The sequence below is a fragment of the Myotis nattereri genome (genome assembly GCF_964212035.1).
Source record: "Myotis nattereri genome assembly, chromosome: 10".
NCBI lineage: Eukaryota > Metazoa > Chordata > Mammalia > Chiroptera > Vespertilionidae > Myotis > Myotis nattereri.
Window position 1 is genome coordinate 78,402,676 of NC_138085.1, and position 25,888 is coordinate 78,428,563.

The following is a 25,888-nucleotide window of genomic DNA, read 5'->3' on the forward strand; positions in this document are numbered from 1 at the left end:
GGGCGGCGGGAACCCCTGCCCGTCCCCTAAGGGCCGGTTGGCTTTGCGAAGCAGTGGCGGGGCCTCGGGGTTAAAGGGTGAGGTTACACTCGGGATTTGGGCGCTTATCAGCCATCTGATGGTAACCTCGCCAGAAGCAACTTAAGAATGTTTAAGAGATAGATACAACTACCACTTCAGTTGCACTGGTGGTGAAACCCAGCTCCGTGAACATGCGAACGGCATTTTCTAGAACAAATTGAATTGTGATGTGTGGATCTTTTATGAGAGCGATCCTTTCCCCTGTTTTCTTGCGGACACGAGCTGGAGAAGAATCCCAGCTGGGAACTGCGGAACACGGGACTCCGGGGTGGAGAAAGGGGTGGGAGTAGGACCCACAGGGCTTGTGATCATTCCTAGAAAAAGCGGTGATGTGGGAAGACAAGTTATCTTTCACGAATAGGAGATGGAAAGCGAGTGTTTTGAGGACAAGCTATTCTGGAATGTATATTCAAAAGAAAGAAAGAAAAAGTCCAAATTCCCTGGCTTTGAGAAGGCTGCGGTGTAGTCCTTTAAAGCACTCGGCAGCCTCTGCGCTGGCCTGCAGGTAGTTCCCGAGTGTGGAGCTGGGGTGGGAGCATCCAGGCCTCCCGACGTTTACTTTCTCTCATTCTGTTGGTGCGTGAAGTATGCAGAGTACTTAATTCATTTTGGAATGCGCATTCAGAATTTCTTTTTCCTGAATGGGTGTAACTACAAGAACATGTTGAGATCCCTCGATTGTTGTTTAAAAAGCATGTTTTTGTCTAAGGCAGAACCGGTGGTGTATGACCCTGGGCCAAGTGGGTACCACCTCCTCAAGCCTCATTTCCTTTTCTGTAGTTGCGTAAATTAACGTAATGCCCTACTCACGGGATTCTTAAATATATTGGGGTGGGAAGAGTGAGTGGGATAGTTACCGTTATATCTCTACGTTTATCGATCACTTGTGTAAGGCACTTATTGAACCTGACAAAAAGTAAGTACAGTTGACATATTAGGGTTGTTACAGCGGAAAAACAGGTTTTACTCAAAGGTTTATTTTACCGAGTGCTTAGATGTAGAATTTTATGTAAAACCTGCCCAAATCCTAACTATCACGTTTAGATTTCAGTTAGAAAAATTAATCAGAGTTGTACTTGGCTTACTTTTCAGGAATTAATGCACAATGCAAATTACCGTAATAGTATGCATTACATTTAAGGCATATTTAAATGCTACTGTTCTATCTACTCAGAAGTCCAGATGACTGAGAGTCAAGTACCATCACTTATATTAACGTTAGCATTTTTGCTTCACTAATTAATGAAATACATCTTTCCTCACTCAACATACTTTCGCTGGTGGCCAAATTCAAAATAATTTCTGTGGCTTCCTTAGCTCCGCTCCCCAGTCCACCTCTACAGCAGAGTACGTTTTACTGCCTGTTGGCCTCTCCATCTCCGTGTCCCAGGAGCACTTCAAACTCAGTGTTTTCAACAAAATAAATGTATTCTATATCCTCCCTCCTTGCCAAACCTGCTTCATCTACTTATAATGGCATTTTAGCATTAAATGTGTAGATTGTTTCTGAAAATTAAACGCAAAGTAAAATTTTATAAAGCATAGTAACATTGGAGGGACACATCGCAATAGAATCTCTTATGTAGTTTTGTACATTAACAAAGGGTGGACAAGAAGATGAACAGATTAATAGCCAGTTTACAGGCCATAAACAATTAAAATGTTAAATTCAGTTCATGCCTGGAGGAACTTGGGCATTAAAGAGGTTTGAATTTAGGTTTTCACAAACCTGGGTTTCGATCTGGGCTACATAAACCTGGGCAACTGTCCTCTTGATTCTCAGTACCCTCTTTTATAAAATAAGGACAGTTTATATCGATGTTGAGGATTAACATGTTAAGCGCCCTGTCAGTCACCGGTGACTGACACTATACTTTCCATCCGGAAGACAAAACAGGCTGGGTGCTTAACGTGTTAAGGGAAATACGTAGAATGTTTATCTCAACAGCTAAGCACATAGTCTAGCAAGTGGTTATTCAACAAATATTACTATGCCCCCAAGTGACCCAATCTTTTAAATCTCTTGGTTTCATCTCTTCCCCCATCATCTCCTGGTGTTGCTATTGTTTTTTCTGTTCAGTGCCCCTCATTCTTTAGAGACTGTTCTCTTGCCCATATTCTCAGCCTCTCTGTTTCATCTGTCCTCTACATTTAGGCCACAGGGATGTTTTTAAAACATAAATCTGACTGTTCAAATTTATTAACTGAAATTCTGTGCCTAGTACTTTCCAGTTTCGCTTATCTGGGATTGTTTAATGCGTGGACTTAATTGGATTTTTTAACTTAAATATTTATATTATTATCTATTATATCTCATATGATTTCATGATATATTGCAAGCAGTGTGCTTAATTAATTGAATGCATTAAAAATCAGGTTGTTTAATGCAGAATGAATGTATCCATGGTGGTGGGAGGAGTAGAATTGGGCATGAAGTAAACAGTCCACAGCAGATTCAGAAGTAGTAGCAATTTGCCTTTTTATAACCATGATTTGTTTTTTGAGAATTCCAATTCTGTTATGTCTGCTCTCACTGCTGTTAGTTCCAGCTTAGTTAAATGGGAAGTATGAATTATTAGGTGCTCACAATAAAATCTAAAATCTAGAAATTTATAATCCTGTTAAAATGCATTTGATGTCTATCAAATTTCCTACGCACATACTTTCATGAATTGACCAACAAAATAAGACCCAAAGCATGGAGGCATGGAACAGACTGACGTACCTTGATGTGGGGTTGGGGGGATGAGAAGAGGCCGGGGAGGCAGGGGCTGGGAGGAGGTAGGTAAAGGGGGAGGAAATGGGAGATATCTAATGCTGTCAACATTAAAAAATATATTTTTAAAATGCATTTGATGTCTATCACATTTCCTATGCACATACTGCTGTAATGAACCTGTGGTTATTGATCTTATTTATTAACTTATTTTTTATTAAAAGCGCATATTTGTTACTGTTTCTGCTCTGGTAGAGGTTGGTTCCTATGAGAGAGAAATGATATGTTCTTTAATGCTAATATTTTTATTGTCAATAAACAAATATTAAAACTATGAAGAGATTTGTAGATGTCTTGATAACCTCAGAGGAGCTTTTTTCTCCCGTTTTTGTGCATTCCAGAATATTTAAAAGTATATTTGGGGGAGGGGATCTTCTGTATATATGTCTCTTTAACCTATTAGAAACAGTTTTTCTGTTTTAACCTGTATCTACCGCGATTTTAAAAATCCATTATCATTAAATCACGAAGTGGTTCCTATTATAAAAGGTAGGATCCTTCATGTCTGTTAGGTGCAAGTTACCATGGCAACCTAGTAGCAAACTGCAAATCCCAGACTAAGCACAGCAAATAAAAAACATCGTCTTCATGTAGCGCATTATCTTCTGTGTAGTGTAGAATCTCACATTCATTGTAAGAAGCTTATCACACTTACCTTTGTTCATTTTCCTCCCCCCAATTTTATTTGAAAACTGCCGTTTTCTATGAATGGTAAAATTCTAAAATCAATCAGCTGCTCTCTGAGTGCCTGCTAAGATCATGTTATTAAGCATTAATAAAAACTGTCTAAAAGGGCATTTAATGTTGTGCAAACCAAACAGTAATGTTTCTTTTTTGCCCTTCTATAATAAATGAATTAATTATTACTCAGTAATTGAGAAATGAATAGAGGATGGGTGGGAGAGAAGAAAGTGTTGGGGAGGGGAAAATGGCTTGGTGGTATTCTAGGGAATTTAAATTAGCAACAAGTTGAAGCTAATATACATTGAGCCCAGCGGGCTTGGCTCAGTGGTTGAGTGTTGACCTATGAACCAGGAGATCATGGTTTGATTCTCAGCTAGGGCACATGCCCAAGTTGTGAGTTCGATCCCCAGTGTGGGGCATGCAGGAGGCAGCTGATCAATTTTTCTCTCATCATTGATGTTTCTATCTCTCCCTCTCCCTCCCTCTTTGAAATCAATAAAAATATATTTAAATATGTGTACATTGATTCTTGTTATTAAATAATTTGAGGAATATATTTGATTTTCAAGTTTTGAGTTGTGTAAGAGATTCAAAATAAACATTAAATTATATGTAAAATAAAGATTTTTGAGTACTATGTAATTGTGACTGTAATGGTAATGTTTCTAAAGACATTTGTTGAGGTTAAATGTCCTTTGGATGTTAACTAATATACCTTTTGAGTGATACATAAGATTCGTCATTGCCTTCAGGATAGGATAAAGTCCAAGTCCTTTAATGTTGTTTACAATAGTTCTTCTCAAACTTTAATATGCTTATGAATCATCTGAGGTCTTCCTAAAATGAAGATTCAGATTCATTTGGGTTAGGGCGTGGCCTGAGATGCTGGCAGTCTAACACATTCCAAGGAGATATAGAGGCTGCTTGCTGGTCCTTGGGCTACACTTTGAGTATCAAGTCTGCAAGTCATTGTGTGGTCAGCTTTCCTGCTGTTCTAACTTTCTTCTTTGCTGGCTGTGCCTTGTAAATAATGGCACTGAGTCATGGATTTGCGTACAGTATCTCCTACAGCAGCAGTTTGCAAAGTGTGGTCCAAGCAAGCATCTGTGAGACTTTCACAGGGTCTACAAGGTAAAAACTGTTTTGTAATAATAGTAAGATGTTATTTCCCCTTTTCACTTTCGTTCACTTTTGAATGTACAGTGGAGCTTTCCAGAGGTTGTAAGACATGTGATGATGTCATTGTTCTCACGACTGATAGAATGTGTACTTGGTGTTGTTTAAAAGTTTTACACTTTTAATTTCTAATATGGTAAATATTGATAGATATAAACAAAAGCTCTTTGAGTACTGTAGTATCTTTTGAGAGACCATAACCTTTGAGAACTGCTGCCCTACAGTATTGGACCATGGACATAGAGACTCTGATCTAGAACTTACCAGAGCTCTTTCCTTAGCCACAGTGACAGCTGAGCCAGAATGGAAGTTTCAGCTCCCCGCATGGTCCCCTCTCCGGCAGTAGTAAAAGGCCTCCTCTGACACCATGCAAGGGGGGGTGGGAGTAAGTGGCACCCTATTGCTGCCTGTGGGGGTAACTGTCTCAGCTCTCTAGGTGATCGCCACTGAAGTCATTGTCATGGTTCTCTCCTTGGCCTGCATAGCCTTCTCTAACACCAGCCCCGTTGGGATGTTGAGATGACTCCTTTTAGGCTCACCAGAGTGGAAGACCAGGCTACCCACTTGGCCTTCGCTGCCGTGGGGGCGTGGGGCACAGTTTTTTCAATGGTATTTGGCTGGAGTAGAGCAATTCTTGCCTGAAAGTTCTGTCTTGGGCCCTTTTCCTGTCCTTTGGCTAGAGAGGACAGCTTTCCTTAGCTCCACCCTGTCTTCCACCTCCCCTGCACTTACACCTGTTGGTGTTTCCGCAGTTGCTGTCTTCTCCAAATCTGAAAAATTTGAAGCAAAGCAAAAACTCAGGGACATCACCAGGGTGTTATTCCTTGGGCGCTGAGGTCCCTAGCCAATCTGCCTCCTTCTCTTTCAGAGTCTTATGTTTCTTTTATATGTAATTTTCAAGGTTTTTAGTTTTACTAAGCAGGAGGAATCAGGAAAAATAAACCTATTCCGTCTTCATGGAAGCGGAAGTCTCTATGTCCTTTTTTAAACTTGCGCTGTGGGAGATCTAGTCCCCCTGCATATCCCTTATATTTGATTGTATAAAATATATGAATAAATATTAAAATATTCCCATTGAAGAAAAACTAGTTTTGGTGGGGCAAAGAACTAATTTTGGGGAGAAATGTTTAAAAGTTAATGAAATAGAATTTGCATGAAAGGAGTTATGACTATACTTGAAGATTTATAAACTATAAGGTGATTTTGTGTAGTATATTTGGGGCTTTAAATTATCAATATTTTGGAAAATAAAAATTATGGAAAATTTTTATTTTCCAATTCAGGAAGATACAGTGAACCTCTAAAACCCAATATACAAGATAGAAATTGAGATGATTTCATAAAAAGTTAACTTAAAACAGTCTCCACTATCTAGTTAGCTTTATGTCTAGTTCTTTTTCACTTTCCAAGCACATTTAATGTCATGTTATAGAGGTGATTTGAGAGCATTAAGAAGATGGGAGAACTACTCATTTCACTTAATGAATTGTCATAATAACAGACTTTGCAACTATTGTTCTCCAGAATAGTTCCTCCAAAATAAGTACAGGCATTTGATACTTCTGAAATTGGTTCTGTCGGTATAAGTTTGGAAAGCAGTGTTTTGTTTTTTTTAAAAGAAGGCATCACTGCATGAGTGTCTTTCCCTCGCCCTCCTTTTCTCTAACACATCCTTCCTCTAGAGCAGTGGCTCTCAACCTTCCTAAATGGCGCGACCCTTTAATACAGTTCCTCATGTGGTGACACCCAACCATAAAATTATTTTCGTTGCTACTTCATAACTGTAATTTTGCTACTGTTATGAATCGTAATGTGAATATCTGAGATACAGGATGTATTTTCATTGTTACAAATTGAACATAATTAAAGCATAGTGATTAATCACAAAACAATATGTAATTATATATGTGTTTCCCGATGGTCTTAGGCGACCCCTGTGAAAGGGTCGTTCGACCCCCCCAAAGGGGTTGCGACCCACAGGTTGAGAACCGCTGCTGTGGAGTCCCTGTCCTGTTTCTGCACAGCTACTTCATGCTCTGTAACACGGCTGCACCAGCTCCCCCTTTCCCAGCACACACATGCACTTAGGACTGGCTTTCTTGACCTGTGTTCATGTCATCTCTTCTAGGGAGGACTGACTAGAGCCTTTCAGTCCAAATTCATAAAAGAGGAAATAACGTGCTGCCGCCCAGGCACTGGCATAAACAGGGTTGCTATGGTGTATGTGGTACTTGAGAGACTGAAATTGATTGAGATGGAAACTTTTCTCATATTCTTTTCTTGTATCTTAGAAACTTTTGATTACCTGTGCCAAGGATTTTTCTCTTTATTCAGCAAACATTTATTAGGTACTATATCTTTTGAGATCTTAAATGTATTTTAAAGAGAAAACTGAAAGCAGCAATCAGAGTAGTCATAACATTTAATTTTAGTCACAGACTATCAGCTGTGACTTGAAGTGCAGTTTTCATATGTTTAGAAAATCTTGTGTAATTTTAAATATATTCATTTTCCAGGTATAAATTTTATAGCCTGTTGGTAAAAAATAGTCAATCAGCATGCACTTTCTTTTGGAACGGTTAAGGGGAATTACTAGTGCTAGGCAACACTGCTTCAAAATATACTTCCTTGGGAAAATAATTTAAAATTAAAAGTTTTATCTGATTGACTGTTACTCTATAACTTGTAAAAGTTGTATGATTGCTCTGGAATAATCTCAGAAGGCATTATGCCATCTCTAAAACATCTGGGAAACTAGAAACCACGGTTGCACAAAATCTTTTACCTTTTGTGAATTTAGGAGTCAAACTATTTAGGTAGGTCCATATCAGTAAAATGGTGGCCATAAACAATAGAAGTAAAATCAACTGGTATTTCATATGCAGATGATTCAGAAGCACACAAACAAATGTATTATCTTATACTTTGATAGGTGAAAAGTCTGACCTGTCTCGCTGGGCTAAAGTCAGGGCGGCAGTGGGTCTGTGTTCCTTTCTGGGGGCTCGAGGGAAGAATCCATTTCCTTGCCTTTCTAGCCTCTGGTGACACCTGCATTCTTCTGCTCACGGACCCCTTTCTCCATGCAGATGACATTGTTACCTTTTTAAAGTCAAAATGAATGAGCATGGTACTTAAAATGTAAGCCTCGTCTGGTTTAATTTTGTTAAATTTAATGTATGTGGAATAATCATATGAATACTATACTTGATTTATTTCATTGTTACAATAATATGTTAAAATTTGTTCAGACCTGATGGCCAAAAGAAAGGAAGAGGATTTCTGCTCTCCTGAAAATGCCAAAAGACCAAGACAAGAAGAGGTGGAGGATTCTGATAAAGATGGTGATGAAGATGAATGTACAGATACCTTCACTAATGGTACCTCTACTTTGGTAAGTACAAAACTGTGGGTTTTTTATTGGCATGTTTCTCATGTCTGGTTCATATGACATATTCTTGATAATTCAATATCAGGAAAAGCAATATGACCTTTAAAAAACTGAGGTAAAATAACCCAACTAATTATGAAGTTTTTGTTTAATTAGAAAAAATTAGTAGAGAAAAACAATGATACAAAGAGTTGATTCTTTGGAAAGAGCAATAAAATTGACAAACCTCTGGTAAGACTGAAAAGGGGAATATAAAGGGCTACAGCTACTCTGGGAAATAGTTTTCTACAATGCAAGACAGCCCTCCTCTAACAGAAAATTATCTGACTCAAATATTAGTATTATTTATATTAAGAAACCTTGTGATTTACTTATAAGATTTTTTTTTTTAAATATATTTCTTTATTGATTTCAGAGAGGAAGGGAGAAGAAGAGAGATAGAAACATCAATGATGAGAGAGAATCATTGATTGGCTGCCTCCTGCACACCCCACATTGGGGATGAAGCCCGCAATCCAGGCATGTGCCCTTGGCCAGAATCGAACCTGGGACCCTTCAGTCCACAGGCCGATGCTCTATCCACTGAGCCAAGCCGGCTAGGGCTACTTATTAGATTTTTTAAGGAATTTAGAATGAGTAGTTACTCATATAAGGCTCCCATTTCATTTCATTTCACTCATTGTTTGAAGTTAACATTATTCACTTTCTGTAACTTTTTTCATGGGTGACACTGCTGATCTTTCTCCTGCTGTAGACGTTTGGATAGTTATAATGAGTGAATTGGACCAATTGATTGTCTTCTTCCATTGTTTTTTAATAGACTGCAGCAGAAGTTGGAATAATTGAGAGTATTCAGCTAAAAAACTTCATGTGTCATTCAATGCTTGGACCCTTCAAATTTGGTTCTAATGTTAACTTTGTCGTTGGCAACAATGGAAGTAAGTGCTTTCGCTTTCCTTTGTGCACTCTGAGCACTGCGTTGACATTAGAATGCATTAACTTTTTGAAATAGGTGACTGTTAGTGCTGATAAATCTGAGCTTTAGGTCTGTAACAGTGGTCATGAATAGTTTCAGTGTTTGCTGCCATTCTACACGTTAAGAAATAATGTTAACTCTGGGTTCATGATTTATGCAACAGAGATAAACATTTCCTATTTATTCTTTTGAATCTATTTACCTTGGAATTCACACCATAGAAGAGTGGACAAGCTGACCTTATTGTAATTGGGGCAGCCCTGTATCTACTTCTATTAAATGTTGTAACAGAGCATGAATAAAGGGCATGGGCATCCAAAGGTGAAGGAAAGAACTTCTCACTCTTGTGACAAATGAAAGTGTTGTGAGAGCTGGTATTTGTGCTGGTACTTTGTCTCATTGGGGAAGAAGCTGAGATATTCCAGGCAAAAATTGCTCATCAGCTAAGGTTAAGGTTTGTGGGGGTAGAAGTAGATGCGTGTGGAGAGAGGCAACAACCTTATATGGCTTTATCGTATCGTATGTGGTGGGGAGGGGGCAAAAGCTGACACCGGAGAGTCATGTTGTAGGTGATACTGCTAAAGATCTTGGATGCCACGGTACAGAAGTGGGGGTTTTATTCAGAAGTCAGCGGAGAACTAATTAAAGTTTGTGAGTCAGTGATGACCTGAGCAAGATTTGTGAAACGAATGGGCCAATCACTGAGCCACGCCAGCTGGACAACCAATGGTATATTTTGGTTAATTTGGACTGTATTGTGGAAGATAATGGGCCAATAAGAGTTGATTGAATTGGTTGATCGAGGCATTCATAAAATGGTTATCATATTCTGGATAATTATTGTAGGTTTTGGAATTTTAGCTTGTGATATTTTATGCAGGTTAAAAAGAAATACATTTTTAAAGTGCTAACTGATGAATGATATTCAAATTAGGAGCAATAATTGTCCAAATATTTATTTATATGATTGATAAATTTTTCAAAAAGTTCATTCATGGGAGTGCTGTTATGGGCAGATATTGGAGACCCTGCATTGAATAAAATAGACAACATTCCTGTCTCAATGGAACTTTAAGGGTTGTTAAAAATAGTTTCTGGCTTCTAAGAATTTATGGAAAAAGTAAATTTTAATTAGAATGTCATAAAAATTAGATGAGTTAAATATGTACGTACGTATGTATGTATGTATGTATGTATGTATAGTTAGGGAATTCAGTGAATAGGCTGTGGTCCAAAGTACAATGGGATTTTTAGGTTGAAAATGCAGCAACCATTTTTTCCCATTTCCTTATCAGTGGCAAAAATTTACTTCCTGAAATGTATTGATTTTTTCTAATAGCATTAGCTAAATATTTCATTATATATACAACTTTTTCTTTAACATTAGCTGCTGTGGCACTGGAAGAAAATTATAATTGAAGTGTAATACTTTCAGGATTAGGCTAATTCACATTTTTATTCTGAAATTTTCACATCAAATTGTAGGTGTCAGCCCTTCCTTTTCTCGCTCTCTAATGAATGTGATTTCTTCAACTCCCGTTTCTTTAGGTGGGAAGAGTGCAGTACTCACAGCTCTCATAGTTGGTCTTGGTGGAAAGGCAATCGCTACTAATAGAGGATCTTCTTTAAAAGGTTTTGTGAAAGATGGACAGAAGTAAGTGTTTGCTTTTTACATGCATTTTTCAGTTTTTTCGTACTAGCAGCTACTTTAGATTCACAGTTCATGTAGGCGTTTTAGGAAATGAAGTGGCTTCTCAGACTGGAGCACAGGAATCACAGCTTTCCATTCCTTTCTCTTGCCCCTGTTCCCAGCATGGCCCACTGTTGCCTGTTATCCACCTACAGACAGAAAGCTTGTGCAAATTATTGCCATGTGCCTGTTTCTGTTACCTTTCTGGAAGAATGAGCAGTGGTAAATCTATGTGCTTGTGTTTAAAGCAATATTTATAAACACTGAACTTTGACTCTTGTTCCAAACCCAGCTTTGGCAAGTCCACGTTGGTATGACACAGGTGAAGGCAGAGTCTATGACCAGCCAAGGTGTCCCTGCACAAAATTTCTGCCTCCAGCGCTTTAAGAATTCCAAAAGAGTATTCTACTCTCTGTCTCTAATTTTTATATCCTTTATTCAGGTGATTCACCAATGAGTTTGATTTGAGGGCCACAATCACGAATCTATTTGTGGTCCATCTTGACCCTTGATGAATGGTCTTATAACTACTCACTTTGGCTTCAAATTTATATTTTTTTGTTGCAGCTTGCCTTCACATAACTTTATAGTAATTGCCTAGTTTACATCATCATAGACTCATGGCCTTTTGCCTATTAGGAGCTCTCTTCAGGATGATGTCCTTTTTTTAATAGTGCCTCAGATGGGGGTAACGTGGGGATAAGGACACATATGTAATAACTTAATCAATAAAAAAATTAAAAAAAAATAGTGCCTCAGATGGCTCAGTAGGGACCTTGTTTCTCCTGACAACTAGATGTCCCAGACTGTCATAGCTCCAGAGTGGGGCTGCTTCCAGTACTCGTTCCTCTCACACGCCCGACGCCCAAAACATCAGGAACTTGGATAATTAATAGTGAAGCCTTTTTCTCGTATAACAGACTTTCCTCTGCTCAGTGTCATATCCATTTAACTTCCCCCATTTTATTACTAAAAAATAGAATGGGGAGGGATGTGAATCAGGATTACAGTTTCTGATGTATCTCTCAGAAACCTTAGGAATCAACCCTGAGCCAGGGTTCCAAGCTGACTCAGGAGAAGCAGGGGAAAGATACACAGTAAACGATTTCCCATGCTGTGTGGGCTTGGGGAAAGAACTATTTGGTAAGAATTTTCCAGCATATTTTTTTGTCTCTACTTATCTTATTTGGGCCTTAGCCCAGCAAGCTCTTCTTTCCCATAGTCCCCAAACAAAATTATGTCTGAAATAAAAAATTAGTTATCTTAACACTTTTTATTTTTTTTATTTTATTTTTTTTTAAATATATTTTATTGATTTTTTACAGAGAGGAAGGGAGAGAGACAGAGAGTCAGAAACATCGATGAGAGAGAAACACCGATCAGCTGCCTTCTGCACATCTCCTACTGGGGATGTGCCCGCAACCCAGGTACATGCCCCCGACCGGAATCGAACCTGGGACCCTTCAGTCCGCAGGCCGACGCTCTATCCACTGAGCCAAACCGGTTCGGCACTTAACACTTTTTAGTTAATAGTCTGGACTCAGTTTTAATTCATTATATAACTATACATTTCTTAGTTGTCCAAATAATCACCTCATCCACCTAGCCAGATAATGCATTGATCTTTCAAATGGAAGCTTCAGGAAGAAATTACTTTTTTTGGTAGCACTAAATGATTTATAACTCAACTAATTAATTAATTAATTTTACCCCCCATTTTGGAGGTACCTGAACCAAAGCAGAAACTTGTTCTGAGACTTGCCCTTGGAAGACCATTAAAAGGAAGAAAGGAAGAAAAGGGCTAGCTTACACAATCACCAGCTTTTGAGGACACAGCTGTCTGTAGATAGGAACATCAATATATTTTAAACAGAGTTAATAACAGTTAAAAGCTTTAATGTGGGCTCAGTCTCCTTTTTACTGACCTTGTCTGAAAAAGTAGCTATAAACAGCTTTTCCAGACCCATTACTGTTCCTGTCATCCCTTTCCTCATTTAAAACATTTGGTGTCTGTAAAATTCCCCTTAATTTATAGTGTCTGATTCTGTCATCATGTTTTTACGGAATCAGCTCATTGAGCTTTCCAGTTCTAATTGTAGTCTGTTCTGTGCCTGAAGTCTATGTGGCTATCCCAGTGTGTCTGAGGAATGGCCTTGTCGGGCACAGGTGTGAGGTGGCCTCAGGACTCTCCTTCCTCCATGTCAAACATTATACCCTTCCTTTGTGACACCCGGGCTGTGAGCTGTCTTAGAGATGCTTGCCCAGCATCGTTAGGAGAAATCAGAGGACTGTGCCTTAAGACCCTTTACCTGGGGTTCAGCCCATCCATCCACCAGCTCTTTTTTCAGTTATACAGGGACAATGATTCCACTGTCCTCTGATACATCTCTGCCCTTTGGAACCTCTCACAGTGAGCTCAGCTCTCATGGTTCTGGCTGGTCAGATTTCTCTTAAACATGACAGTTCACCATTTCCTCCCTCAGCCTTCCGGATCCAGCCTGGAGGTGTTGGGATCTTCGTACCTGTCTTGTTTTGCCATCAGCTGTGGCATTGGGAGTGGGGGATGGAAGGACTAAAACGCAAGGTTACAGAACTTACTGCGGAAGAGCTGGCTACCCAGAGAAGGGACAGATAGGTTGTATTTTTACATGGTTTTTTCCTTGGTCCTCAATCCCATTGGTGTGTGCTGCCAGTTACCTTTGTGAGGTTGTTTCATCCGGAGCTGAGAAAGAAGCCACATGCTTACCTGGCACTGCTAGTTTGTGTTGTCATATCTCATTGATAGTTGTCTCTCTTCACATATGCGTCTCCCGTATTTACAGACACTGTGGCCCTTGACCCAAATTCAGCTTCAGCCACGTCAGTGTGGTTGGGAGGAAGCAGTTAGGGCCCAGCTCAGTTGTCTTTCTCTCCTTTCACAGGTGTTTTGAAGTACTAGGAGGCTTTTTTCTTAACTCTGAATTTTCTTAATAACTTGGCTTTCTTATATTAAATTCATATAGCAACAGGATGTCAGTGCCCCCAAAGTTCTCACAATACTAAAGGTAGCTTTGAAATACAAGCTGCAAGCTAGGAATGAAAATAATAAAGTAGATGTTTGCTAATTGAGAGATTTTGATCATTCAGACAGCATGTACAATCACTTTATTGTAAAATGTTTTCATGAGGCCCTGACTGGTTTGGCTCAGTGGATAGAGCATCTGCCCATGGGTGAGGGGGTCTCAGGTTTGATTCCGGTCAAGGGCATGTTCCTTGGTTGCGGGCTCAATCCCCGGTAGGGAGGCGTACAGGAGGCAGCTGATTGGTGTTTCTCTCTCATCTATGTTTCTGACTTTCTATCCTCCCTTCCTCTCTGTAAAAAATCAATCAATCAATGTTTTCATGAGATACATTCACTTAATATGAGGTACTCATATTAGTTAATGAAACATATTTTTGCACCATATTGTAGTTCAGCTGCCCTTTCCGATCATCCTTTATTTATTGATTTTCAGCCTTGAGTCTTCATTAGAATCAACTCAGAGTGCTTGTAACAATCCTGGTAATTACAATTTGGCAGGAGCATATCTGTCTTCATTAGGTATCGCTGAATAAAAGAAAATACATACACCAACCCATTCAGGGGAGCTTTTGAAAAGGAGATTTATTATAAAGATGCAGGGTTTTATATATCTTGCAAGCTTCCAAGAGGAAGTAGAATTGGGTCTCATGAGAGACCAGAAATGAGAGACCTCGGAACCAAGTGTCTCCTGTCTCTGGTTTTCTCTGGCCTTTGCCTCTAGGCAGGTAGTGCCTTTGCTGCTCTTTTCCTCTATGCCACCTCCCCCATCCTCCTCACCTAATTGCCTGTATACACACCCCTTTCTCCTGACAACAAAAAGTGTGGGGAAATGAGTGTCTCTCATTGTTTCTGAAGCATGTGTGCTCTTATTATTTAACAACTTGTTTGAATATTAGATAGAATAGTCAGTTCTTTTTTATAAAGCTTCCCTTAGTCTCAATTTTAATTTTTTTTGTTAGATGTGATATCTGGTGTACAGTAACTTTTCAAATGAATTAGCCAAATTACTTGGAAGTTTTGAAAATTTAGTGACCTAGTACTGTAATTGCACTGTATCTTCATGTACTTAACCTTATTGCTTTAGCTCAGCAGACATCTCAATAACATTAAGGAACAGAGGAGATGATGCCTATAGAGGAAATGTGTATGGAAACTCTATAGTGGTGCAGCAACACATCAGCATGGATGGAAGTCGATCTTATAAACTAAAAAGTGAAACAGGTTTGTTATGAAGTTCTTTTCATTTTATATAAAGTATTAGTAAATATCTAGTTTAAAAGAGTTAAGTGATTGTGCTGGTATTTATTGGAAGGGCACTAAGCTCTTGAAATCTCTTGTAAGATGGTTCCTTGGTTGCATGTATGTATTCATACGTGTATATATGCATACAAATATTACACATAGTTGTACCACCGGACATTCTACAACAAAACCAAGATTGGCAGAATTTGGATTTGTTTGAAATAGGCTATGCCATTTTGTTCTCATCTGCAAACCTTCTTTCACCCCCATAGTTTCTATCACATGTGGAAAGAGATGGTTAGCAAAAGGTGGGAAAGGACATAAAAAGGAAGTGAGTGTTAAGAATTATGGGAGCCAGAGATGAGAAGGAACAGAAAATGTTGAGCTCCGGGAAAAAGAGAAGCACAGTCACTGCATCTGTGCCTCTTCCTCTGTGGGTACCTGATTAACTGCTCAGTTTTTTTCTGTATTATTGCCCTAGAAACAGTCTGGTTATTTTGTCTTTCCTGAAACTAGGCACCGTGGTTTCTACTAGGAAAGAAGAGCTGATTGCAATTCTTGATCATTTTAACATACAGGTAATTGCTAAGTTGGTATTTTACAGATGGTAAAATGAAGGAGTTTAAAATTTCCTCATTTATACTGGCCCTACATATTCTATCACTTAGGAACAGGATTATTTTCTAACATACCAATTGCTTGTTACTAACACCAGATATATAAAGTATAAATCTTTTTGAAACAAGTAATATGTTTTTAAGTTTTTCAACTATAATTTGAACTGTTAGTATACTTTACTATTACCTTAACTGTACTTTAACTTGTTAGCCAAAGGTGGTCAAATCCAAGCAATGGCTTATTTAAAATGCCTCCCCGCTCCAAAAGATAGAAATGAATCCAGCATTTCCATTTCTTTTATAATGTCTTCATGAAGATATAACAAGTGGGAACTCTGAAAAAATGCTATAAGAAACAAATGATACTTATCATAATTCTGATTAAAAAGAAACTGAGTTGGACTTTTTGTATTTAAACTAAGTTGCCCAAGGCTACATAGGAGGGTAGAAATGGAGCCCAAACTAGGTCTCAAGGCAGCTGAATCCCATGCTCGGGCTTTCCCAACTCTTGTCCAGTGGTTAAGAGTAGCTAGGAGTGATATTCTATAAAAGAGATAAAGGAAATGAAAACTTTCCAGTAAAAACACTTCTTCAGAGAATTCTTGTAGCTGTGCCCTCATGTAATAGCAGAATATTTAATTTTGACTATAGTATATATTTTAGTCTCATGAAATATTGAAACATTTTCTCTCTATTATAACATTTTCTTTATATATTTACCCTAATGCTCTAACCATTGGCTAATACTTAGCCTGCTTGATTGCACCATAGGTCAGTTGTATTGTATATATTCAGTTTGTTTATCTTTAAGGCATTAAATTGACGTATTTAAAAATAACCTTTTGTTTGTTTGCTTGTTTGCTTTTTTCAGGTGGATAATCCGGTTTCTGTTTTAACACAAGAGATGAGCAAGCAGTTTTTACAGTCTAAAAATGAGGGAGACAAGTACAAAGTAAGGAACACCAAGTAAATGAACTTAATAAAAGAACACATTCATAGTTTAAGCATATATTCTGAACATAATTCTTGTTTCCACAGTAAATATTGAAGGTTTTTTAATAAGCCACCTATTTAAAGTAATTATTATAGGGACTAATTTAGGAAATTGTTAAGTAAGATGATAAATTAACACTACCAAAAATGTTAATCTTTTGGTAAATTCTTGGTTCACATTTTGGCTTTTAATTCTGAGGGAGAATGAGTTATTATTTTCTAAAATTAATCTTTAAGAAAATACAAAAGAATGATTAGCCACACATATAACTTTTTTTAAAGTTTTTATTCATTGGGGTAATATTGGTTAGTAGTACCATGTAGGTTTCAAGTTTATATTTCTATGATACATTGCCAGAAGCCGGTCCATGGACCGGCTCCCGGCAATACATGATATGTATATTTCATTGTGTGCCCACCACCCCCCCGAAGTTAAATCATCTTCTAGCATCATATGTTTGCCTCCCCTTTACTCTTTACTAGCTGCCACCCTCTTCCCCCGGTGAGCATCATACTGTTGTCTGTGTCTATGAATTTCAGGTTGAAATTCCAAACATAAGAAATCATGTTTCTTAGCTTTGTCTGAATAATAATTTTTATACCTTAAATTGTTTAAATCTCAAAAAGCTACTAAAATTTACAGTGTAACTTTTGAATGGGTTTAAGTATTTCCTTTTCTAAAAATTTGCAGTGTACTAAGATCAAACATACAGATGTTTTCTCTGTTTCCATTTTTGCTTAAAGAATGGGAATCAGTAAAAATAAGCTTTCAAAATGGTATTACTATCACAGCAAAAGTGTTTTCTTTCATGGAGTTTTAAGAACTTTTGCAGATGAACATGTAGATACGAACATAGTAGATTAAGTAAATTTTGGGTCTGAAATGAGACATGTTCTTTTGTGTCTATGTGTGCTTACGTATGTTTTTCATGTCTTGTTTACATAATTGGTCTAAAAGTTTTGAAGACCCAATTTTTTATTTTTAGAGTTCCATGGAAATTTTCAAATTCTTAATTGTGTTTTCATTGTTGTTGATAGTTTTTCATGAAAGCAACCCAACTAGAACAAATGAAAGAAGATTATTCATACATAATGGAAACAAAAGAAAGAACAAAGGAGCAGATAAGCCAAGGAGAAGAGGTTTGTAAACATTTAATGTAGTTATTTTTGAGATCAGTCAAAATTCTATCGGTATAAATGTTATTATAAAATCATTTACATTTATATGTTTATATATGTATACTAGAGGCCCGGTGCACAAAAATTTGTGCACTCGGGGGTCCCTCAGCCCAGCCTATGCCCTCTTGAAGCCGGGGACCCCTGGGAGGATGTCCACCTGCTGGCTTAGGCCTGCTCCCCGGGGGATTGGGCCCAAACTGGCAGTCAGACATCCCTCTGGCAGCCCGGCAGCCCTCGGGGGATGTCCACTTGCCAGCGGGAGCAGACCTAAGCTGTAGTCAGACATCCTTAGTGCTGCTGAGGAGGCGGGAGAGGCTCCTACCACCACCGCTGTACTGGCAGCCATCAGCCTGGCTTGCGGCTGAGCAGAGCTCCCCCTGTATGAGCGCACTGACCACCAGGGGACAGCTCCTGCATTGAGCATCTGCCTCCTGGTGGTCAATGTGTGTCATAGTGACTAGTCATTCCCATTCGTTCTGCTGTTAGGGTCAATTTGCATATTACCCTTTTATTATATAGGATAGAAGCCTGGTGCACGGGTGGGGGACGGCTGGTTTGCCCTGAAGGTTGTCCCAGATCAGGGTGGGGGTCCCACTGGGGTGCCTGGCCAGCCTGGGTGAGGGGCTGATGGGTGTTTGCAGGCTGGTCACACCCCCTTCAGGGTAGGGGTCCCCACTGGGGTGCCTGGCCAGCCTGGGTGAGGGGCTGAATGGCTGTTTGCAGGCTGGTCACACCCCCTTCAGGGTGGGGGTCCCCACTGGGGTGCCTGGCCAGTCTGGGTGAGGGGCTGAGGGCCGTTTTCAGGCTGGCCAAGCCCCCTAGCGATAGAAGCTCCCAGTCTCTCCTTTTTTTTAAAAAAATCTGGTATTTATTTACCTTCTATAATTGAAACTTTGTAGCCTTGAGTGGAGCTCAGAGCTGGCAATGGTGGGCAGGAAACTTGGCTTCCTCCATTGCTGGGGCAACCAAGCCTCCTGCTTGCTCCAGCTCCGTGGCTGCCGGCCACAATCTTGGTTGGGTTAATTTGCATATAGTCGCTCTGATTGGCTGGTGAGCGTGGCTTAAAGTGTAGCGAAGGTGCGGTCAATTTGCATGTTTGTCTTTTATTGGTGTAGCTATCCTATCTAATAAAAGAGAAACATGGTAATTAGCGTACAACCGCTACCCTTCCCATTGGTTAATCAGGGGCGATATGCAAATTAACTGCCAGCCAAGATGGCGGCTGGCAGCCAGGCAGCTTAAAGCGAACATGAGGCTTGCTTGCTTCAGTGACAGAGGACTCCAGCGTTCCCCGCCTGCCGCTGCAGGCCTCTGAGCTGCAACTATGTTACAAATATAGAAGCTAAACAAAACCCCAGAAACCTGCTTTAGTCGCCAGGCTTCAGCCAGCAGGATCGAAACATTGTTTCAAATATAGAAGGTAAACAAAGGCCAGAAACCTGCTTTCAGCAGCGGAGGCCTAAGAGCTGGAGCCAGAGCTAAAGCTGGCCCAGAATAAAAAAAAAAAAGAAAAAAAGGACTGGTTGGGAGCTTCCGTCACCCGCCAGCCTGAAAACAGCCCTCAGCCCCTCACCCAGGCTGGCCAGGCACCCCAGTGGGGACCCCCACCCTGATCCAGGACACCCTTCAGGGCAAACCAGCCGGCCCCAACCTGTGCACCAGGCCTCTATCATACATAGTAAAAGGGTAATATGCCTTCCAGCACCGGGATCAGCGGAGCCGAGAGGCCTCCCAGCACTGGGATCAGCGTGACGGGGAAGCACCCAAACCCCCTGATCGCCCTGCGGCTCTGTGTGTGACGGGGCGGGGCCACAACCTCCCTATCCACCCTCCTCTGTTCGTGACAGGGGAAGGCGCCCCAACCTCCTGATCAGCCCTGCTCTGTGCCTGATACGGGGGGAGCTCCCCAACCCCCTGATCGCCCTATAGCTCTGTGTGTGACAGGGTGCAGTGCCCCAACACCCTGATCAGCCCTGCTCTGTGCCTGATGGGGGGAGCTCCCCAACCCCCTGATCACCCTATAGCTCTGTGTGTGACAGGGTGCAGTGCCCCAACACCCTGATCAGCCCTGCTCTGTGTGTGACAGGGTGCGGCGCCCCAACCCCCCCTCCCCCCACGGTCCCTGCTCTGTGTGTGACGGGGTAGAGCCATAACCTTCCCATCGGCCCTGCCCTGAGTGTGACAGTGGCGGCGCCCCAACCCCCTGATTGGCCCTGCTCTGTGGGTGATAGAGGGCAACGCCCCAACCGCCCCCCACAGGCCCTGCTCTGTGTGTGATGGGGTAGAGCCATAACCTCCCCATCGGCCCTGCCCTGAGTGTGACAGGGTGCGGCGCCCCAACCCCCTATCCGCCCTGCTCTGTGTGTGACAGGGGCGGTGCCCCAATTCCCCTATCGGCCCTACTCTGTGAGTGACGGGGGAGCTCCCCAACCCCCTGATCGGCCCTGCTCTGTGCGTGACAGCGGGGAGCTCTCCAACCCCCTGATGGGCCCTGCTCTGTGCGTGACAGGGGGGAGCTCCCCAATCCCCTGATCGACCCTGCTCTGTGGGTGACAGGGCACGGAGCCCCAACCCCCCTGGTGGGCCCTGCTCTGTGCGTGACAGGGGGGAGCTCCCCAATCCCCTGATCGACCCTGCTCTGTGGGTGACAGGGCACGGAGCCCCAACCCCCCTGGTGGGCCCTGCTCTGTGAGTGACAGGGGGGAGCTCCCCAACTCCCCAATCGGCCCTGCTCTGAGCCCGACCAGGGGCTGTACCTAGGGATTGGGCCTGCCCTCTGCCACCCGGGAGCAGGCCTAAGCCAGCAGGTCGTTATCTCCCGAGGGATCCCAGACTGCGAGAGGGCACAGGCCGGGCTGAGGGATCCCCCCTTCCCCCCAAGTGCACAAATTTTTGTGCACCGGGCCCCTGTCTATATAAAAGTAATATTTCCAAAGTACCCTATGAAGTATATGAAGTGTGGTTTTTATATTTAGGGTATTTACTAGTCTTTACTTTTTGTTTTGTAATAATGGGTATGTACATGTATTACTTCCTCTATCTATATATATAAAAGCCCAATGACTGGAATGGTGGAACAACCAGTGTCTGTGACACGCACTGTGGCAGCCAACCAGCCTGATCTGGGCCCTGATCGCCCCCATTTCCCCCCAGGCCAGCCCGGCCCCCAATTGCCCCCCAGCACCCCAATCGGGGGCGGGGCCAGCTGGCCAGCCGCCCACTGCGCCTCCCCCCGACTGGCCCAGACAGACCCCACCCATGCACGAATTTGTGCACTGGGCCTCTAGTATTAAACATAATATGCATTTATACTTATATATGGCAGATGACTTTCATTTCCCTAGTACAGTGTTAACATTCATCAAGCACTGATGGGTTGGAGGCAGCTGTCACATCAGTACTCCCAGGTTTGCAGCTGCAAATTTTGCTTGAAGCAAGCCAGTGGGACTTAACTTAAATTTGTTTTTACATATGCTATATTTTGTTCTTATACTTTCTTCAGATTCCTGAAGATCCACCCTTTCTGTTTGATAATCAGAGACCTCAAAGTCATAAGGCTTACATTTCAACTGTTCATCCAATACATTTAAGTTCCACCAATTTTTGTGTGATTCTGGGTCTTGTTCTTTTGTTATTTAGTCAGTTTTATACAGCTTGTTCTTTTGTACTAATGACTGACTCAGGTCAAATGTATTAGTTGTTTCACTGGCATGTTTACTTCAAGTTTTTATATATAAAATGTAAGTTTATAGTTTTATGGTTCACTAAGTGAAAACTCCAAAAGCAGGGGTGACCATATTTATTTTTATTTCCCACATTATCCCTTCAAATGTGGTAGTGTGGTCATTTTTATAGTGCAGAAATTAACAAAATTGCTGTACCTAGTAAAATATACCAAAGAATCAAAAATATTTTTTATTTTTATCTTAAGTCATTTCCTAGCAAATCTTTTTTAGTACTTGTTTAGGCAATGTATTCAGAAGAAATACATTTGTGAAACGTCTTGTCTTTTCAATGTTAGTAAGAAATATATCCTTTTTTTTTAAAGCGACTTGTTGAACTGAAGCGCCAGTGTTTAGAGAAAGAAGAACGTTTTCAAATTATTGCTGGTTTAAGTACAATGAAGACTAACTTAGAAGGCTTGAAACATGAAATGGCTTGGGCAGTGGTAATTTTCACTTAATTATTTATTCACATATATTATCAGTATATTTGGCTACAGTTAGTGATTTTCTATATAATTTCTTTTTAGGTCAATGAAATTGAAAAACAATTGAATGCTATCAGAGATAATATCAAAATTGGAGAAGATCGTGCTGCTAGACTTGAAAGGAAAATGGAAGAACAGCAGGTAATTACTATTTTTATATAGATTTAGTATGTTGAATCATATGAGATTGCTGATATTAGACTATTATGACTTACAAAAATAGCAGTTCCAACCTATATATTTTTTTAAAAATATATTTTATTGATTTTTTACAGAGAGGAAGGGAGAGAGAGAGTTAGAAACATCGATGAGAGAGAAACATCGATCAGCTGCCTCCTGCACATCTCCCACTGGGGATGTGCCCGCAACCCAGGTACATGCCCTTGACCGGAATTAAACCTGGGACCCTTCAGTCCACAGGCCGACGCTCTATCCACTGAGCCAAACCGGTTTCGGCCCAACCTATATATTTACCTAATTTGAATTTATTACTCAAGTGAAGCTGACCTAAACTTTTGTTCAAGGAGTGTTGTGGCAATACATCTAGAGAGAGGACACTATTTGGATGTGATCAGCTAAGATTCAAGAAAACTCTTCCAATTGGGCCTAGAGGTAGAAGTTGGTTGAGTGGTACATAAAGGTAGTCATTTTCTGTTGGGATCCTCCACATGGATCTTTTTAACATATAGCAGATCCACTCTTTATTCTCGCCTTTCCATTCGTTTTTTTTGTTTTGTTTTGCTGTTGTTTTTTTAAAGATAATTTTATTGATTTCGGAGAGGAAAAGAGAGGGAGAGAGAATCATTGATCACCTGCCTCCTGCATACCCCACACTGGGGTTGAGCCCACAACCCAGGCATGTGCCCTGACCAGGAATTGAACCGTGACCTCCTGATTCATAGGTCAGAGCCTCGCCAGCCGGGCTCCATTCGTTTTTAAACAGCTTTATTGATATATAGTTCATATACCATACAATTCACCCTTGCAAAATTTACAGGTCAGTGGAATTTTAGTATGTTCACAAGGGTGTGTAGCTAGCACTGTGGAATTCCACACAGTATTATCCCAGAAGTAAGGTTCCTAGCCTTTTCTTTCTATATAGGACACCCCAACCCCACAACCCACCCCCCATATTCAGTGTGGTTGATTTACCTCTGAGTATTTTATTCTACTTAGTAGTTGTTGGCCCCCTAGCTTAGATGTAATAGGATATAATCTTCCCTACCTTGGTTTTTTCTGTGCCTCCATGTTAAACAGATATGTCTTTTTCTTTTAAGGGTTCTGACATTAAGCTATTAAAGGTAATAGATAAGTATGAAAAATAACAAGTGCTACAGATTGTACATTTTCTTGGTGATCTCTGGGCTGAGTTTATTACTCCCTCTTCAGGTAATAAATGGAAGTTCAATCCCACCTACTTCTCACCTCACATACTCATTTTGGAGAGAATGTTCTGAAATTTTCACTGTATTGTTCTCGACCTCCGTTTTTAGCTTCTCATGTGAAAAAACTTTAAGTTACTTCCCTCTTTAGGTATTCACCAATCTAGAAATGGAATCCAGTCTGAGTACTAGGTGCTCACCCCTTTTTTCCAAATGGGAAAAGGAAAATCTGGAGGCTGGGTAAAATTTGCTTCTGTGGGTGTTTGCTCCACTTTAACTATTTGGGCACTTTATGTAGTAAGTGGTAAATTTCTGGAGGATAAAGACTATCTAATTTTATATTTATGCCCTTCACCCTCTGTCTTACATAAAAACTTTCCCATAATATATGCTCAGTTATTGATTATAGAATGGTTATTGAATCAAAGGTTTCTGAATAGTGTCTAAAGCAGTGATGGCGAACCTTTTGAGCTCGGCGTGTCAGCATTTTGAAAAACTCTAACTTAACTCTGGTGCCATGTCACATATAGAAATTTTTTGATATTTGCAACCATAGTAAAACAAAGACTTATATTTTTGATATTTATTTTATTTATTTAAATGCCATTTAACAAAGAAAAATCAAGCAAAAAAATGAGTTTGCATGTCACCTCTGACACGTGTGTCATAGGTTCGCCATCACTGGTCTAAAGCAAACTTTAACCTTGTATAACCTAATTTAAAACTGAAAATATATGAGATGTTTATTGTGTATAACACATAGACCAACTTCAATTTTTATTAAAAAAGCATACAGATTTTACTATCAGTGTTTTAATAATAGAACTTCGTTATCATTCTCTGTAATGCTTCCTAAATATCCTAATACTGACAGTTCCCTAATCTATATTTCCTGTTCAAATGTTTATCCTGAGCACTGATTCAAATGTCTGTCTTCACAGCTTTATATAGCCCGGTCCAGGAACTTTAAACTTAGCATGTCTGGTTGACTAGCTGTGAGAGACAATATGGCTCACAAATTCTGAGACATACACTATCTGGCTCTTTCCAGAAAAAGTTGCTGATTCCTGATCTAAATTGTTCTTATATTTGCTACTTCTAATCCATTGTCAGTACCCCATTCTGGCCCCTAATTATTTTTGCTTCAGAATATTCTGTTAACTTCTTACTGAAATCATTTTATTTTCCTCTCCACCCTACCTTCCTTGTGCTTCCAAAGTGACTCACTATACAGATTTGGTCAGATCTTGTCTCCCAGTTGTCTAGGGTTAAGCTGTAAGCTCATCACTGCGGACCCTTGTACTTCGTCATCTCATCTTCCGCCACTACCTTCTCAGTTTAATCTCCAGAAATATTTCTAACTGCTAAATGGGTATTAATCCCTTACCCCAGCTTTTCTCCTGGTACATTTTTATTAAATCTTTCCCACCTCAGCTCAAATGCTACTCCTGCTTTGAAGACATGCCTTATTTTTTCCTGGCAAAGCTATGGGTTTCTTCTGTATGATTCCACAATTACAAATAGGCATACCTGACTTCAGCATTAATCTATTCAAACTGTGTGGCCAATTTACATGCCTATTTCTCTGCTGAATTGTGTCTGTCTTCCTTTAATTGTGTTACTTGAAGACAGTTATTACAGCATTTTTGTATCCCCAGAAGATAACATATTTGTTGGAAGTGTAGAATTAAAATTTAATACATTTTAGTATTTTATATTATAATTATATTTGCTTGCCTGATATCTTGAGTTTATGTAATCAGTGAAATTAAATTTATTATTGGGGTGTGAACTATATATAATTTTTTAAATTTCTATTTATTGAAGAAAAATAAAACATATGCCAACAATGTTATTTTTTTAAAGGTCAGACTTAATGAAGCAGAAAACAAATACAAGGATATTCAAGATAAACTGGAAAAGATTAGTGAGGAGACAAATGCACGAGCACCTGAATGTATGGCATTGAAAGCAGATGTCACTGCTAAGAAAAGAGCCTATCATGAAGCCGAGGTGAGAGAAATTGTCCAATCTGGTATATTAAAAACTGCATGTCAAATATAAATACTTTTTGTTTATTTTTAGAAGTAGAGGTTTTGTAATTGTGTTGAAATCTGTGTTGCTTTAAGACTTTAAAAATTGTTTTCATTTGGTCATTTATGTACTTTTTTTATTTTAAAAATATATTTCTGTTTATATTCAGCCACTGATTTGAAGACTTGGCAAAGTGGACTTGAATGGGATATTTATTTGCTTTTATTTTACTGAAGTGTGTTTAATTTTTCTTTAGATTGTATATAACCGTTCCCTGGATGAGTATAGAGCATTAAAGAAAGATGATGAGCAGCTTTGCAAAAGAATTGAAGAATTAAAAAAAAGGTAAAATAGCTACTTTGTCATTTTTTTGGTTCCCTCATTTTATAATAAAGTAGT

At 39.9% G+C, this 25,888-nt stretch overlaps 1 protein-coding gene across 1 annotated transcript in view; it reads left to right on the forward strand.

The window, feature by feature from the left end:
* Positions 1 to 25,888, forward strand: part of SMC6 (structural maintenance of chromosomes 6) — a 56,652-nt gene that overhangs the window by 447 nt on the left and 30,317 nt on the right. Inside the window, exons 2-12 of the mRNA XM_081101292.1 lie at positions 7,966 to 8,108; positions 8,926 to 9,043; positions 10,630 to 10,735; positions 14,917 to 15,053; positions 15,591 to 15,652; positions 16,563 to 16,643; positions 17,723 to 17,824; positions 21,912 to 22,031; positions 22,116 to 22,214; positions 25,322 to 25,468; positions 25,746 to 25,834. Coding sequence (XP_080957418.1) covers positions 7,971 to 8,108; positions 8,926 to 9,043; positions 10,630 to 10,735; positions 14,917 to 15,053; positions 15,591 to 15,652; positions 16,563 to 16,643; positions 17,723 to 17,824; positions 21,912 to 22,031; positions 22,116 to 22,214; positions 25,322 to 25,468; positions 25,746 to 25,834 — 1,199 coding nt within the window. The 5' untranslated portion in view covers positions 7,966 to 7,970. The remainder of the gene's footprint in view (positions 1 to 7,965; positions 8,109 to 8,925; positions 9,044 to 10,629; positions 10,736 to 14,916; positions 15,054 to 15,590; positions 15,653 to 16,562; positions 16,644 to 17,722; positions 17,825 to 21,911; positions 22,032 to 22,115; positions 22,215 to 25,321; positions 25,469 to 25,745; positions 25,835 to 25,888) is intronic.